The 14,998-nt window shown below is 45.5% G+C and overlaps 1 protein-coding gene across 5 annotated transcripts; it reads right to left on the reverse strand.

Moving 5' to 3' along the window:
• Nucleotides 1–143: 143 nt before the first annotated feature.
• Nucleotides 144–11,023, reverse strand: EEF1D (eukaryotic translation elongation factor 1 delta). Of its 5 annotated transcripts, none has more exons than XM_066337021.1 (9): nucleotides 9,846–11,023; nucleotides 8,045–8,168; nucleotides 6,268–6,339; nucleotides 3,069–3,134; nucleotides 1,822–1,918; nucleotides 1,636–1,739; nucleotides 1,129–1,365; nucleotides 355–549; nucleotides 144–243 (listed from the first exon to the last, which is right to left on the reverse strand). In XM_066337021.1, the coding sequence occupies exons 1-9, from the start codon at nucleotides 11,006–11,008 to the stop codon at nucleotides 205–207; spliced, it is 2,097 nt and encodes a 698-aa protein (XP_066193118.1). In that variant the 5' UTR covers nucleotides 11,009–11,023; the 3' UTR covers nucleotides 144–204. The 5 variants fall into 5 exon arrangements, with proteins under 5 accessions (XP_066193118.1, XP_066193137.1, XP_066193129.1 ...); XM_066337040.1 differs by having other exon boundaries at nucleotides 3,069–3,137; nucleotides 9,846–11,008; XM_066337032.1 differs by lacking the exon at nucleotides 6,268–6,339 and having other exon boundaries at nucleotides 3,069–3,137.
• Between the last annotated feature and the right edge of the window lie 3,975 nt (nucleotides 11,024–14,998).

The following is a 14,998-nucleotide window of genomic DNA, read 5'->3' on the forward strand; positions in this document are numbered from 1 at the left end:
GAGACTTTAAATATCTCTCATCCCAATCCCCTGCAATGGGCAGGGACACCTTCCACTGACCCAGGTTGCTCAAATATCCCAAAAATCTCCCACCAAATCCCTCTGGAGAAGCTGCACCCGAGGGAAAAACCCATGACCCATGGTGCACTCCCAATGTTTCTTTATTAGTTCCGGGTTCAGAGGACGAGGATACAATTTTTCCTTCTAAATCTTGTTAAATGCAGCAATGTCCACGCTCTGCACCTGGAAGGGGACAAAAGCTGGAGTCATCCGGGTGTTCCCAGGAAAACACACCTGAGTTAACCCCTCTCCCACGGGTTCCAGGCCCTCCCCACATCCCATTCCAAGACTTACGTAGTCCTCAAACTTGGTGATCTCCTCTTCCAGGATGTCTGTCCCGACTTTCTCATCCTCCACCACGCACTGGATTTGGAGTTTCTTGATGCCATATCCAACTGGGACCAGTTTGGAGGCTCCCCACACCAACCCGTCCATGTGGATGGAGCGGACGCACTCCTCCATCTTGGCCATGTCGGTCTCGTCGTCCCACTGGAAAAGTGGGAATTGGGAGGATTTAGTGTTTTCTTGGGGATCAGCAGCAGCTCCAAGGGGTATCTAGGTGACACCTCTGGGAATGTCACAGCTGATCCGAAGTGCCCTTTCTTGGCTGGAGAAGGCTCCAGAAGATCTTGGAGCCCCTTCCAGTTGCCTCAAGGAGATCCAAGGGAGCTGGAGAGGGACTTTGGAGAAGGATGGAGTGACAGGGCAAGGGAGAACGGCTTTAAACTGGAATAGGGTGAGATTAGATGGGATATTGGGAAGAAATTCCTTCCTGGAAGGCTGGTGAGGCCCTGGAATGGAATTCCCAGAGAAGCTGTGGCTGCCCATCCCCAGAAGTGTCCAAGGCCAGGTTGGAGCAACCCGGGATAGTGGAAAGTGCCCCTGCTTATGGAATGAGATGGGATTTAAAGTCCCATCCATCCAAACCCATTCCAGGCTTCTGTGCCAACAAATCCCACCTCGCTCTGAGGTTTGGAATTCCACAGATGCCACCACCATCCACACTCGGATGAGAGGGGATTTCCCAGCCTCACCCCCAGGGCTCCCAAATCCCAAAAAGCCACTCACAGGCTTCACATCCAGCAGGATGGAAGACTTGGCGATGAGTCCCGGCTTCTTGGCTTTCTTCTCCGCGTACTGCCGGAGCCGCTCTTCCCGGACTTTGGCAGCTTCCTGGTCTTCCTCCTCATCATCACTCCCAAAAAGGTCGATGTCATCGTCCTCATCCTCCTCAGCAGCAGCTGGCTCAGCTTTCTTGGCCGGGAGCTCCACTTTTTTGGAGGGAACACTGAATGGTTCCACTTTCTTCAGCAGATCCGAGGGGTTTTTTAGGGAAAAAGAGGGAAAAGGTTAACCTGGAGTTGGAGCAGAGCAGCCACAAAGAAGGTCAGGAATGGGAATCTCCACTGCTCGGGACACTGAGCAGTCCTCCACGCTGGATTTATATGGATTTATCAATATATATATAATATGGATTTATCCTCCACGTGGGATTTATCAAAACAGGAAGTTTGTCCACAGGGATCTTTGGTTATAATTCCTAGAGAAAAATTCCAGCTTTCTTCCAAGGCTCACCTGGGTTGGAGGAACAGCCGAGGGCTGGTGGGAAGTTGAGGATTTCTCCAGAGCATTCAGGCGGCTTTCCAGCTTGAAAATGGCCTTCTGGAGGTCTGCAACAACTGGGAAAAGGAGGGAAAAGTGGCTTTAAATTCCCAGTTGCATGCCAGGTCTCCAGCCAGGACAAGGAATTCTCCCACTCACCACTGCGGAGGTTCTGGTTTTCCACTTCCAGGTGGGAAATTCGGGACAGGAGCTCATTTTGGTCACCAGCAGGTCCAGAGGAGGTTGTGCTTGCACTCTGCAAAGAGGAAAACAGGGATGAAATTGAGTTGTTTCCCCTCCTCCCTAAAAATCCATGAAGCAAAGCAGAGTCATGTCTTCAGGGAGGGAGTAAGTTCAGGAGCTGAACTAAAGCCAAGGATATTTTCTCTAAATTAGCATAGAAACTAATGGAGCAGCTCTATAAAATGAAGCATGGACTAAATCCCGAGGAATTTCAGCTGGCACCAAGGAGCAAAGGATAAAATCCACTTTTCCCACTCTCAGATCCCAAAATGCCACCAAAACCACACCAAATTTATGTAAAAATGTATGTAAAAATTTCACACCAAGCCCCTTGAAAATCTTGGAGACCCTTGGTCTCCTCTCCCAACCCACTGAGGGACAGGAATGACCTGCCTAAGGTAACACTGTGAAAGCTGGAAAGATCCCAGGAATTCTACACTCCCACCTTCCCCAAGCCAGCCTTTAATTCCTCTCCTAACAATTTCAATTTGCTTTAACACATCCTGAGGGAATAATTATTCCAGCTCTGGCTTACAATGGATTTTTTTGACAGGGAAAAAAAAAAAGTGCTTTATGGTTTGTTTTTTTTTTTAAATGTTAAGGAGGTTCCTTATCCATCAATTCCAGGCAGCAAAGGGAAAGAAAATAACAGGATTTGCCCTTGAGTTGTCATTTCTAAATGAAAAGAAGAGAGAACAATTTATCCTCTTTCATTCCAGTGTGGAATCTCAGCAGTCACGTAAGATGGAAAGAGGGAAAAGCAGCAATAAGATGAAGATTATGAGGCACAAGGAAAGGTCTGAATCATGGAATGGTTTGGGTTGGAAGGGATTTTAAGGATCATCCAGGCCAACACGTTCCACTGTCACAGGCTGCTCCAAGCCCTGTTCAAGCTGGGGGAAGGATGAGGCTGGGAAATACCAAAGGAGCAGGAAAAAATTCCATTTCCAACACCTCAGCTGTGGATTCAGGCTCGGGAAGGTGAGTGCAGATCCCTGGACACGCAGCTGGGACAACTCCCTGCTGTCGGCAGATCCCGTTATCCAGGTTTATCCCAGTGCCAAAGGACAAACCCTGAGGAAGGAGAACTTGCTCCATCCTCGTCCCACCAAATCCTCCTCTCCCGTTTTTCCACAGGCTCCATCCATGCACGGCTCACTTACAGTGGAGCGTCCTGACTGTTTCTTGGGACGGGCACAAGGAGCTTCCTTGCTCCGAGCAGGTGTCTTCTGCTGCAGGGTGGGAAAAAGGTTGGGAAGATGGGAAAAGGTTTCGCCATTCCAGAGGGAACTCGAGCACAGGGAAGAGCTGCATGCAGGGGGAAGTTTTGGAGTGGTGGGAAACAGCCTTGCACTGCACACCAACAAACAAATCCCCAGGAATTCTGGGATCTTCATGAATATTTGTGTTTGCAGGGAGCTCATGCAGCGCTGTGGGCTCATCACACCATGCCAGCCCTGATGCTCCAAGGATGGAAATCATGGAATTACGGAGGTGGGGAAATCCCTCTGAGCCCATGGAGTCCAACAGTCCCCCCAAGGCCACCACTGAGCATGTCCCTAAGTGCCACATCCACAGGGATGTTATATCCCTTCAGGGATGGGGAGTCCACCTCTGTGCCAGGACTGGACAGCCTTTTCCATGAGGAATTTCCCTAATATTCCAGCTAAATTTCCCCTCTGGTGGTTTCCTCTCATCCCTTCCCCTCATTCCCTGGGAGCAGATCCTGATTCCCACTTGGGAATCCTGTCAGGGATTTGTGGAAGTGAGAAGGTTCCCCCTGACCCTCATCTCTTTTTTTTCCCCCAGCCCTTTAAGCTCCCACTGCTGCTCCAGACCTTTCCCAATCCATTCCCTTCCCTGGAAACACTCCAGCTCCTCAATGTCCTCCTTGTCCTGAGGGCCTAAAACTGATCCCAGGACTGGAGGTGCCCCAGCAGTGCCAGCACACGGAGAGGAGATTTCTCTTCCCTGTCAATAATCCCTCAAAATAAAAAAAGGGAAGAGCATGGGAAGAGCAAGGGATACCTTGCTGTTCCAAGCTGAAGCAATCAAGAGATCTTAACTGGAACCCGTAAGATAATGCAAGAGGCACAACCACGTCCCAAATCCTCAAAAATTACGGAAAAATTGCCATTATGAGACTGTGGGATCTTCCGTCAGGATGCTCCAAGCTTTGGGAATGTGGACACCACACTCTATTACAGCAAACAAAACCAATTCCCTCTTCCAACTCCACACAAGCATCAGTGAATCAGGGATTCGAAATTCCAAAGGTGGGGAGTTCCACAGCATCACTTCCCTCCCTTCCTCTGCACTCTTGTATAAACCCCCTCATTTTTAAGCCATTATTTTTGTGCTGAACCCACCTTAAAGCTGCAGCCTATCTCAAATACTTTGGACAGCTAAACTGCTTGGAAAAGCTGGAATTGTGCATAAATTTTATTATCCAAACAAATCAAATCCCTGGGAATTATCAAGAGTACAAAACAGGACTTCAGCTTGAACAACCTGGGATATAAACATCTGTTATTCCCTGAAGTTTGTTTCCTGAAAATATATTTAAATATCAGAGACAATAAAATTTTTCTTGTGTTCAGGTGGGATTTCCTGCTCTACTTCCTGCTTTTTCTCATAATCAAGGAACTCCAGAACTCTCATCATATTCCAAGTGCTCATTCCTACGTTTTGACACAATCCCAGCCTGAAATTCCCAGCCAAAAGGGAAACTCCCATTTTTCCATCTTTTCACAGCCAACTCTTCCCTTGCCACATCCTATGACCCCCTGACAGTAACTGGAAGAAGGAAAGACAAAAATCCTGGGATTTTTGCTCTTCTGACTTTTCTCTGGATCACACAGGGCAAATCTGGGGTTTGGGAATGCAAGGAAGAAGTTTAGGAATTTTCTAAAGTCCAGCCTGGCTATCCAAGATTAATGATGATCCTTGAGGGATATTTCAACTTTTTTTCAGCCACGTGGAAGATCCAAAACCTTTCCCAGGAACAAAAAATTATCTAGCAGAGGAATTTTTACATCCAGCACTAATCCTCAAAATCATCTCCAAACAATTTATATCCCAAAATTCCTGTCCTGGCTTGGGCTCTTGCTTTACCAGTTCCCTGTTACAGCACCTGAATGATCCAAAGTTCTAAGATTCTCTCCCAAAAAAGCTCTTTAACAGGAGTCAGGAAAGAAATTCCTCATCTTTGGCAAAATACTCTGGAAGATGAGCGTGAAGAGCACTTCCAGGTGATTTGGGTTTGGATTCCCTGCCCCTTGCCCAATTCCAAAAGTTCTTCCCAAAGGAATTTCTGACCCTGTTTGGGTTGGGAGCCTCCTTTATCCATGTTTTTTTTAAATAAAATGAGCCAGTTCAGGAAAATTTTTCCTTAAGCTGTTGGCTGAAATCCTGATTCCTTATATTCATCCCAAATGTCTGGCTCCTTTCTGCTGGTCTAAGGAGGAATATGGAATATTCCCCTTGGGAAAGGGAGAATTCCTTGTTGTCCCCTGATACTGGACTGATCAAAGATAAAAACTGAGGGTGCTAAACATTCCAAGAGGGATTTATGAGGCCAAATAATGGATGGATTCCTTTGGGAGTCCCACTGCAGAGGCAGGAAATCAAGACACCTGGACTGTATTCCATGGATTTTCCTTTCCCATGAAACCACTCATTAGTATTTTAACTTCCTTTTACAAAAATGAAGGGGTTTTTTTTTTAATGCTCTTGTCTGCACTCAGCAGAAAAACACCTCCACAAAGTACATTCCTGAGCTCCTCCAGGATGCTCCAGCCTTGGGAGCTTGTAGTCAAGCTGAATTCCCTGGATGCAGCATATGGAAAACACCTTTTTTTTTTTCTTTTTTTGGGGGGAAAATTCCATGGAATTTCTTTTTTTAAATTTCCACTGGAAATCCCATGATCCATTCACTCCTTTTTGGTTTTTTTTTTTGCACATCCCCTCAACTGGAAGCAAAACAGGGAAGAGAAGGTGGCAGCCCAGTGTATCCCAAAAAGGAGCCACACACTCAGCAAGGCGGAACCTGTTAGTTAAAACCCATGGGAACATCCTACCAGGAAAAAAGGGAAAAAAAAAATAAAAAAAGATAAAGAAAAGCCCAATTCAGGGAATTCTTTTTAACCCAAATGCAGTTTTGGCAGCACTGAGGGTGAGCAGAGCACGGGGATGGGGATGGAGCTGGTGGCACACGGCGCTGCACACCTTGGTCTTCTCCTCTAACTTCCAACCAAGAAAGCCAAATGATCTGAGGGATTAGAATTCCATAAAAATAATAATAATCATCATTAAAAAAAAATGGGATGCAGGCAGCCAGCTGGTGAGAGCTTGGGTACTCACTCCGGCCAGCGATTTCTGGATATTCTCCCTGGCTCTGGCAATGTCGCGGAGGATCGTGCTGGCTCCGTTCTCCTGCAAACAGCGCAGAAAGAACCAAGAGTTTCTTTTTAAAAAGAAAAAATATTAAAACACGGGGAGGAAAAAAAAAATTCATCAGGGAAGTTCAAAAAAATAACCAACAAAAAAAAAAAAAAAAAAAAAAAAAAAAAAAAAAAAAAAGAAACCAATGAAAGGAAGGAAGAGCGAGGGGATTGGGAAAATTGGGAATTGTCCTTTCCATGATTCAGCGATTTTTGCCGTAAGGATTTGGGCTAAATCGGGTGATCCCTGGTCATTTGTCCAGAAGGATCATCCAGTCAAAGAGCTTTTAAATTCCCTATGATTACCCTGAAAAGTTTGGGAAGCTGCCAGAGGGTTGGAGTGACTCCAGAACTCCTTAAAAACTCGGCCTCAGGCAGGATTTTTCCGTAATATTCAGTTCAGGCAGGAAGTGACAACCCTGACTCTGCTCTATCCAGACAGGTGAGACTCAGAAAAACCAGGATTTTTTTGTCCCTATGCTCCTGCTGCCATGCCTTAGCCTGGATTTCAAGATTCCCTCCCTGGATATTCCATGATCTGTTCACTCCTTGCCTTTCCCAGACTGCAACACCCACCAGCAAGATCTGAGATGTGAAATTTCCCCCAAATCCTGATTTAAACAGAAAATAAAGGAGAAACAGCCTGGATACATCCAGGTGGGCCCCACTTCCTGCTGCTTCCAAGGAGGTTTTAAGGATATTTTTTCCATAGGGGAAGTGGCTGATAAATTCCTGCAGGATCTCCAAACATCCTTCAAACCACCTCTCCCAGGCCAAACTCCTTCACTGGAAGCTCCTGATGTGCCTTAAAATAGTTGAACTGTTCCAAGAGGTTTTCACTCCAAAACCTTACTTCCAGCGCTCATCCAGAGCTCCCAATTTTTTTTATTCCCCATCTCCCAGGTGCTGTGCCAGCACCTAAGCCAGGATGGGCAGCAGGAATAGCTGGAACGTGCCTAGAAATTATAATTTCAGCAAAAAGCTTCCCTGTAAATGCTTGGAAAGTGGCACTGAACACTCAGCATTCCAAAGGCACAAGCAGTTAGGAGCAGGAAGAGGTTAGGAAAGCTCTGAACCTTGCAACAGGAATAATTTTGAAGCTGGAAACATTTCAGCTCAGCAGGATCGTGCTTCCCCTTCCATCCTCCCCTCCCCAACTCACCGGTACCACGAACGGAGTCTTCCACTGGAATACCTGGAATATTTCCAGGAGTACAAAGAGAGGAATAAAAAACATCCACCCCCTCAAAAAAAATATCTTTGGAGCTGTGGTGCCTCTGTTCAAACTTTACTTTTGTATTCCTTTGGAATATCCCAAAGGTCTGCTCCAAAATGGAAGGAAAGCAGCATTTTCAGGGACAGGGATGCTCTTTGCCAATAAAGTTGGGGATTTTGGGGGATTTCCAGCTCAAACTGTGCCCCCACATATCCCAGCAGCCTGGAAAAATTAAGGATAACTGCTGGAAGCTGGGACTGGTTCAGCTGATCTCCCAGTTCCTTAGGATCAAACCCTCCAGATTCCACAGAAAACGGAGGAAGAAAAAAAAAAAACCCAACAAAATGGGCCGTAAACAGTTTAGAGAACTCCAGGGAGATCTGGGCGGGAAAAAAAACAGCACCAAGAGCAGAAATCCCACAAAACCCCAGGTGGATCGTGTCCTTTGACTTACTCTGGAATTCCTGGGGTTGGGAATTACCTGCTGGCGGGAGGGGCCACCCATGGGGCCGTTCATCTGCTCGTAGAACCTTCGCTCGGCGTCGTCGTACTTGTACTTCTCGAACCAGACCTTGTCGTGCAGGAAATAATCCACAGCCATTTTCCTGGGAAAAGGAGGGGGAAAAGAGCCACAAAGAGTGAATTCCCACAAGGGCCGAAGGTTAACAGCTCCTCAGGAGAGGTTTCTGTGCCTGCAGCTCGGCTTGGCTGCGGATTAAAGTATCCAGGATCCTCTTAAAAAAGCAGGGCGGATTAATCACCCACCTGCCTGACCTGGGCGTGGAATGGGGATGGGATGAATCAGCTGATCCAGACTTTATTCCACAAAATAAACCCCAAAAAACCCCAGGATTTTCTAGTTCATGCTAAGGGAAATGTCTGGTGTAGGAGAATAAAAAAGGGAATAGAAATCATGGAATGGAATGGATTGGGTTGGGAAAAAACATAAGACCATTTAGTTTCGACCCCCTGCCATGGGACACCTTCCACTACCCCAGGTTGCTCCAAGCCTCATCCAAGTTTTCCCTGGATAATTCCAGGGATGGGGCATCCACAAGTTCTCTGGGAAATCTTTGAGAAAAATCAGCAACACTTGAAAGAGACAGCGCTGGCACTACATGGAAAAACAGCATAAGATACCCCGAATCCTGATGGGAAATGGGGGTTTTTAGGAAGCAGCTTCCGAAGGTGGGTTAAATTCTTAATTTGAAGGGAAACAAGAGCCCCTTGAAAAGGAGGAAAAGAGGAAGTGCCCTGAATTCCAGCAAGGGACAGGGACAGAGCCAGCAGAAGTTTGAGGAGGTGGAGAGCAGCAGAAGAAAAATCACAACTGGAGCAGGCTCCACAAAGCCTCTCCTTGTCATCCCAAATCCCAGTTTTCCATAAAACACTTCCACAGAAGCCAAAAACCGATTTTCCTGAAGTCAAATCTCTCCTTATCTACCCACTTGGAAGAGACCAGAGGCCACCAGACACAGGAGCTGCAGCAAAACCACTCTCCATAGCCAGATCTCCAGGACCTGCTGGAATTCCAACCAGGATCATTCGCAGAAAAACCAAAATACAAATTTATCCCACATTTTTACAGAGACGTGGATTTTCCCAAATATCCAGTTCTGACTAAAGAGGAAATGATCCCGAACAGGACCAGGTGAAAGGTATTTAAGCCCTAAACCCCTTCACACAAAGATCCGAAAGGCTTTCCAACAAATTCCAACAAAACTCATGGATCAGAAGTGTCAGAAATAAGGACAGATACTCCAAGAGTCTTTTTTTCCCAGGAATATCCATCTGTACCTTAGCTCTGCCTTTGGAGAAGATCCAAGGGCATTCCAAAAATTACCAGACTGAATATAAATTCCCTCAAAAAAATCCAAACTACAGAACATGCTCCCAACCAGAGTGAATCCCTAAATTGTATTCCAGTCATTTCCAAACCTTCTTCAAGCTGGATCCCAGTTATGATGCTGATTTTTACATGGAATGAGAGGATGGAAAGGAGGATGATGCTGTATCCATGCAAAAAGGGGGATACCGAGCTCACTTCCCAGCCCTGCCTTTAAACATTCAACCTCTAGTTTTTCACACAAACACAGCCTTTATCCACCAGAATTCCTCAGGGGAAAGGGAATTCCTTGAAGGATTTTCCCCACTGCTCTCTGCCCATCAGGATAACCTCCAGGGCCACCCAAGTCTTCTCCACATGCAAATTCTTTTTGGATCAATCCCGACCCGGCCGCTTCTTTTGCACGGGCGTTACCCCCAAAACAAACTTCTCCTACTTCATTTCTGGTGCAGGAACGCTTGGAGCAGCTGGATGGGAGGGATTTCCTGCAGCAGATTCCTGAATCTCTGTTTTCTCTGCTGCTCTGGCTGCTTCCAGGGCGAAATACCGGGATTCGGCCCTGTCGTAGGTCACCTTATTCAGCCACACGGATTCGCTGTCCTTGTGCAGGAAAAAGCAGGTGGGATTTTCCTTGGGAACGTCGGGAAGATGAGGGTTGGTGGAGGCAACTCCTGTTTGCTTCCCGAGGTTGTGGTCCTTGGAGGTTTCAGGGCAGCCAGGTTGCCTCCGTTGGGTTTTATCCGAGGGGTGCCCGTCCAACATCTTCTCATAAAAATTCTTCTCAGCATCATCATAGAGAGGCTTCTCCAGCCACACCTCGGAGGCCAGAACTTCCCAGTTGGAAATCTGCGGCTTCCCGTTGACCGTCTGCTGGTCGGAGCTGGGCAAACTGGGAAGGGAGGCCAGGGGAGAGTTGGGAATGCCGGGAGCCAAGCCTGGCGTGGCAGGAGTGGGCAAGGCCGTGCCGTAGCCCTCATCCGGCGTTCCCAGCCTGGAATCCGGCCACGCGGATGGGATGGCCAGGACGTCGGGAGGAAGGGAAAACTGGGATTTCTCCATGAACGCCCTCTCGGCCTTATCGAAGTCAAACTTGTTGATCCAAACCCCTTGGACGACGTGGTGACAGGCGGCCAGGTTCCCGTGGGAACACGCCGGGAGCATCCTCGCCTTGGGAATATCTTGGCTGGGTTTCGACCTGGCCACGGCAGGAGATTCCTGAGCCGTTTTTCCAGTCTCAGGCGATTCCCAACTCTGGGAACCCGCTAACTTTTTCCTGTAGGCGCTCTCAGCACGGTCATACAACGGCTTGTCGAACCACTCGCGCTCCGCCGACATTCCCGCCAGGATCGCCTCCAGCTTGGAATCCGCGGCTTTGGGTTTCGGGGAGCGCTTCCGTTTCCTCTGCTTTTTGCCATTCCTGGGTTTTTTCAGGTCCCCCTTGAATTCCCCCTCGATGGAATCCTCGTGGCAGATCCCGTTGATGGCCTCGGGTTCCGGCGCTTCCCGCTCCGGCGCTTCCCGCTCGGTTTCGTCGTCGTCGTTCCGGTTTTTTTCCAGCCAAACTTTGTCCACGGAGCAGGGATTCTTCCGCGTCCTCATCTTCCCGAAAAAAAACAAAAACCAACAACGGGCAGCAGGGAGAGAATAAGCACAACAAATGTAGTGGCAGCAGAGGAAAGCAAGGGCATGCATGGAGATTTTTAAATTTTTTTCTTTTTAAATCCGTTAACATTCCCGGGAAAAAGCACAAATATTCCGTTTATTTCTCCCTTCTGGGATTAAGTCTGAACTTTTAGGAATTCAGCACGGCCGAAACTGCATTTCTCCTAAAATATTCTTGCCAGGAATTCCCCCCAGCATTCCAAATTTTTAAGGCAACAGGCAAGGAAAAAACCCACAGGATTTTGTTCAAATCCTTGGGAATTAAGGGATATTATTCCAAGTTAGTGGATTAGTCATTAATTGTTTGTTATTTATACCCAAATGGGCAAAATTTTGGGAAAACTGGCTCTGATTTTTGAGTTTTTGGAAGTTGTTTATTCCTCGGTTGGGTTTTCCTAATAAAAGGCAGCTACTGAAACACTGGGATTTAATTTTGGGATAAAATTCAAGTTATTGGCAAATTAAACTTGTCCAGGAGCTGGAAATATTGTGGTCAATTCAATAATTAATTAATAAAAATTTAGCTCTGGCAGGCTGCCAAATAAAATTCCCAGATAGATGAAGATCTCTCAAAGGTTTGTAATTCCAAGAATTCCTAGAAGATCTTGGAAGCCTAAAGTCCAAGGCTTAATTTTAAATTTTAATTTAGATTTTAAATTTAGTTTAAAATTTTGCCTTTACACCTTTAAATTTATATAGTTTAAAATATTAATTAGATTCCTATTGGACAAATTATTAGGAACGGCAGAAGGAGATTTTCCCGTTTTTTCCTGGAGTTGGGAACCTTTGATTTAGCTAAAAATGCTTAAAAATTGAGTTTTCAATTCAGAATTTAAAGAAAAAAGTCAAAATTAAAGGTTATTTTGAAATTTTGAATTTATTTGGTTTTTCTCTTTGTTATTTTATGGAGCAATAAATTCTTGTTAGGACCATTACATAGAAATAAATTTATCATAGGTTTAAAAAAAAAAAAAAGTAAAATAATTAAAAATTTCTGGGATTTTGCAGGAAAAAAATCTCTAATTTTTTTTTAACTAAATTTAAACTTCGAGTTTTTTAAAATTAAATTTATATTACTTTCCCCCCATTATTTAATGTACTTTAAAAAGTGATTTTGCTCCAGTTTTTAAACAGCTCCAAGCCCTGGAATTGCAGACCTCATGGATGAGGTGAATTATGCAGTAGGAATTCCATAAGAATTCCATAATGAGGAACTCCCAGGAGATTCCCTCCAACTGACAGAGCCGAAACTGATTTTTAAAACTCTTTAAAAATAATTATTTCCAAGAAAACTCTGCAGTAATTTGTCTAATAAATATCCCATGAGTTCTGACATTCCCAGATTTTCCAGAATTCCCAAAAAAAACACAGAACAATTAGAAAGTACTTACTTTTTTTTCCTCCTACGACAGCATTAAAAAAAACAGGATAAAATTAGAGAAAAGTTCCAATTTCTATGGATGCAGCAGCTCCTCGGGCAAATCATTTACTCAATAATTAATGGATTAATTAATTAATTACCATATTTACTGAAGTCTAAAGCCGATGAACTTTCCAGAACTCCACGAAGTTTGTGAATCAACACCACAGAAAATGAGTTTATTTTCATTTTAATAACAATGAGAGGAACATTATTGTGATGTTATCCAAAAGGATTTTCCCATCCAGCAGCCTGAAAATTCCCAACCTGCCATGTGTTGATGGAACTCAGGATCCCAATTTTTGGGTGATTCCAAACGTTTCTGCAGCACCTTTTTGCTTTCAAACCAAGCAGCCAAACCTTATGTTCAGTCCTGAAAAACCCCAAATTTCCAAGGAAATAAAGCTTCTAAACAAGGAAAAACTGGGAAAAAAATGTCATTTCTCTTCTGTGTCCATCAGTTCTCCTGGAAGAACCTGGGAAAAAGGGATTTTAATCACACAAACCATCACCTTTTAACATTTTCCATCCACAATTGCCATTTTTGCCTCCTCAGACATGAAGTTTTAGGATTAAAAACCATCCTGTGGTGTTGGGAATGTTCTCCACTGGGAAAAGTCACACCCCAGAAATTCAGGATGAGAGTTAAAGAACCATCCAGGAAATCAAAATAAATAAAAATATTAACACTTGTATCTAGCATATTATTCATTTAAAACTAGCTCTTCTGCTGGTTTCATTCCCTAAAATTGCCTCTTCCCAAATTCCTGCTGGTTTCATTCCCTAAAATTGGCTCTTCCCTAAGTCAGACCCTTACCAACATCTTTGCTATGAGACAAATTTCCACATTCCAAGAAAACACCACAATTCCCATCTTTGATCACCTAAAAACCACAACTTTCTGCTCCAAGCTGAAAATTCCTAATGAGATAATCATGGTATGGGAAATCAGCAGATGGGAAAGACTGGAAATGTGTCACCTTCAGGAGAAATAGAGGAAAAAAAGAGTCTGGAATAAACAGCTCAGGTGAGGAAAAATCCTGCCTGAAGGTCAGGGAGAAACGGGACACACCTGGAAAAGGAGAGGAAAGAATCACAGCAAAGCAGCTCAGAAAAGGGAATTTTGTCTTTCTCCTCCCTAAGGACTGTGATCATCAGGATCCAAATCAATTCCAAATCGTCAGTGACCTGGATGCGACAGGACAAATCCATGGGGGATTTCTGGGAACGCCGATGCGGCAGCCTCAGCAAGTTTTAGTCAGGGATGTAATCCTTCAAAAAAACCCCATGGAGCACAATAGCAGGCTCTGCTCGTTCCCAAAATAGTTTGGAAATGGATCCCATCCTCCTGAGCATCGAGATTAAAAAAAAAAACAAACAACAAAAACAGGGAGAGGACAAACTCCACCAAGGTGATGGAAATTCGGGAACAGCACAAGGAAAGAGGGACAGGTGAGATAAGCAGAGCCCAGGTGCACCGAGAGCTGTTTTTCCAGGTTTCCCAGCTCCAGGATAAGTTTGGAAAGGGAGCCAAAGGGGCTGGGATATGAGATGGATTGGCTGCTCTGTGCCAGGACACAGCAGCAGCTCCAGTTTCCCTTTGCAGAAAAGTGACTGGACAAAAAAATCCCAGGAATGGGGGGAGGAGCAGATCCTCAAGGCACCTGGAGCAGCTGGGGATGTGTGGGATCCCTAAATTCCCCTCCCCAGCAGGACAGGAATGACATGGATCCATTTTTCCCCCTGCCCAATCCAGACTTGAAGAGGTGAGGCTTTAATACACCTGGAATATTCTCAAAAAAAAGAGGGAATATGTTCCCACAATCTGTGGAAAACCACGAAGGTTTAGGAAGACCCCCCCAGCATGGGTCCATGCACCCCTTACCTGTAACAGAGTTCCTAAATCCTGGGAGAACCCTAAAATCCCCCCCTTCCCTGTGCTGGAAAGGGGAAAGGGATCTCCCAGATAATTATAGGATCTCCCACATCCTCTTTTTTGGGGTGTGAGGGGAAGAGAGGCCCCACAGGGAATGTGAAGGGGATTTCCACATGCCCCTTCCCTAAACTTTTAAGGGGAAAAGAACCTAAAACACTGAAGTGAGAAGTGTCACCACAGTATTCCCTGGGATTTTAGGTGGGGAAAGTAATGCCAAGAAACAAGAGCATCCCCAAATCCTTTCCTTCAGAACTTTTAGGGACTCTCATGACCCCCTTTCCAGACCTACTAAGGAGAAAAGGGACCAAAACCATGGGGAAAGCGGGAGTCACCCGAGCATTCCCTGGGATTCTAAGCATGGAAAAGTTATCCCAAAAAACCAAGAGTACCCCAAATCCCCACCCTCAGGACTCTGGGGGAATGGAACAGACTCTAAAGACAATGGGAGAACCTTCCCAAACTCCCTTTTCTGTGGCTTTAACAGGGCGAGACACCCCCACATACAAGGAAGGACCCCCAAAACTCCCCTCTTCCCCACCACTGTGAGGGAAGGAGCCCCATTCCCTACGAG

Source organism: Sylvia atricapilla, chromosome 1 (assembly GCF_009819655.1).
Source record: "Sylvia atricapilla isolate bSylAtr1 chromosome 1, bSylAtr1.pri, whole genome shotgun sequence".
Taxonomy (NCBI): domain Eukaryota; kingdom Metazoa; phylum Chordata; class Aves; order Passeriformes; family Sylviidae; genus Sylvia; species Sylvia atricapilla.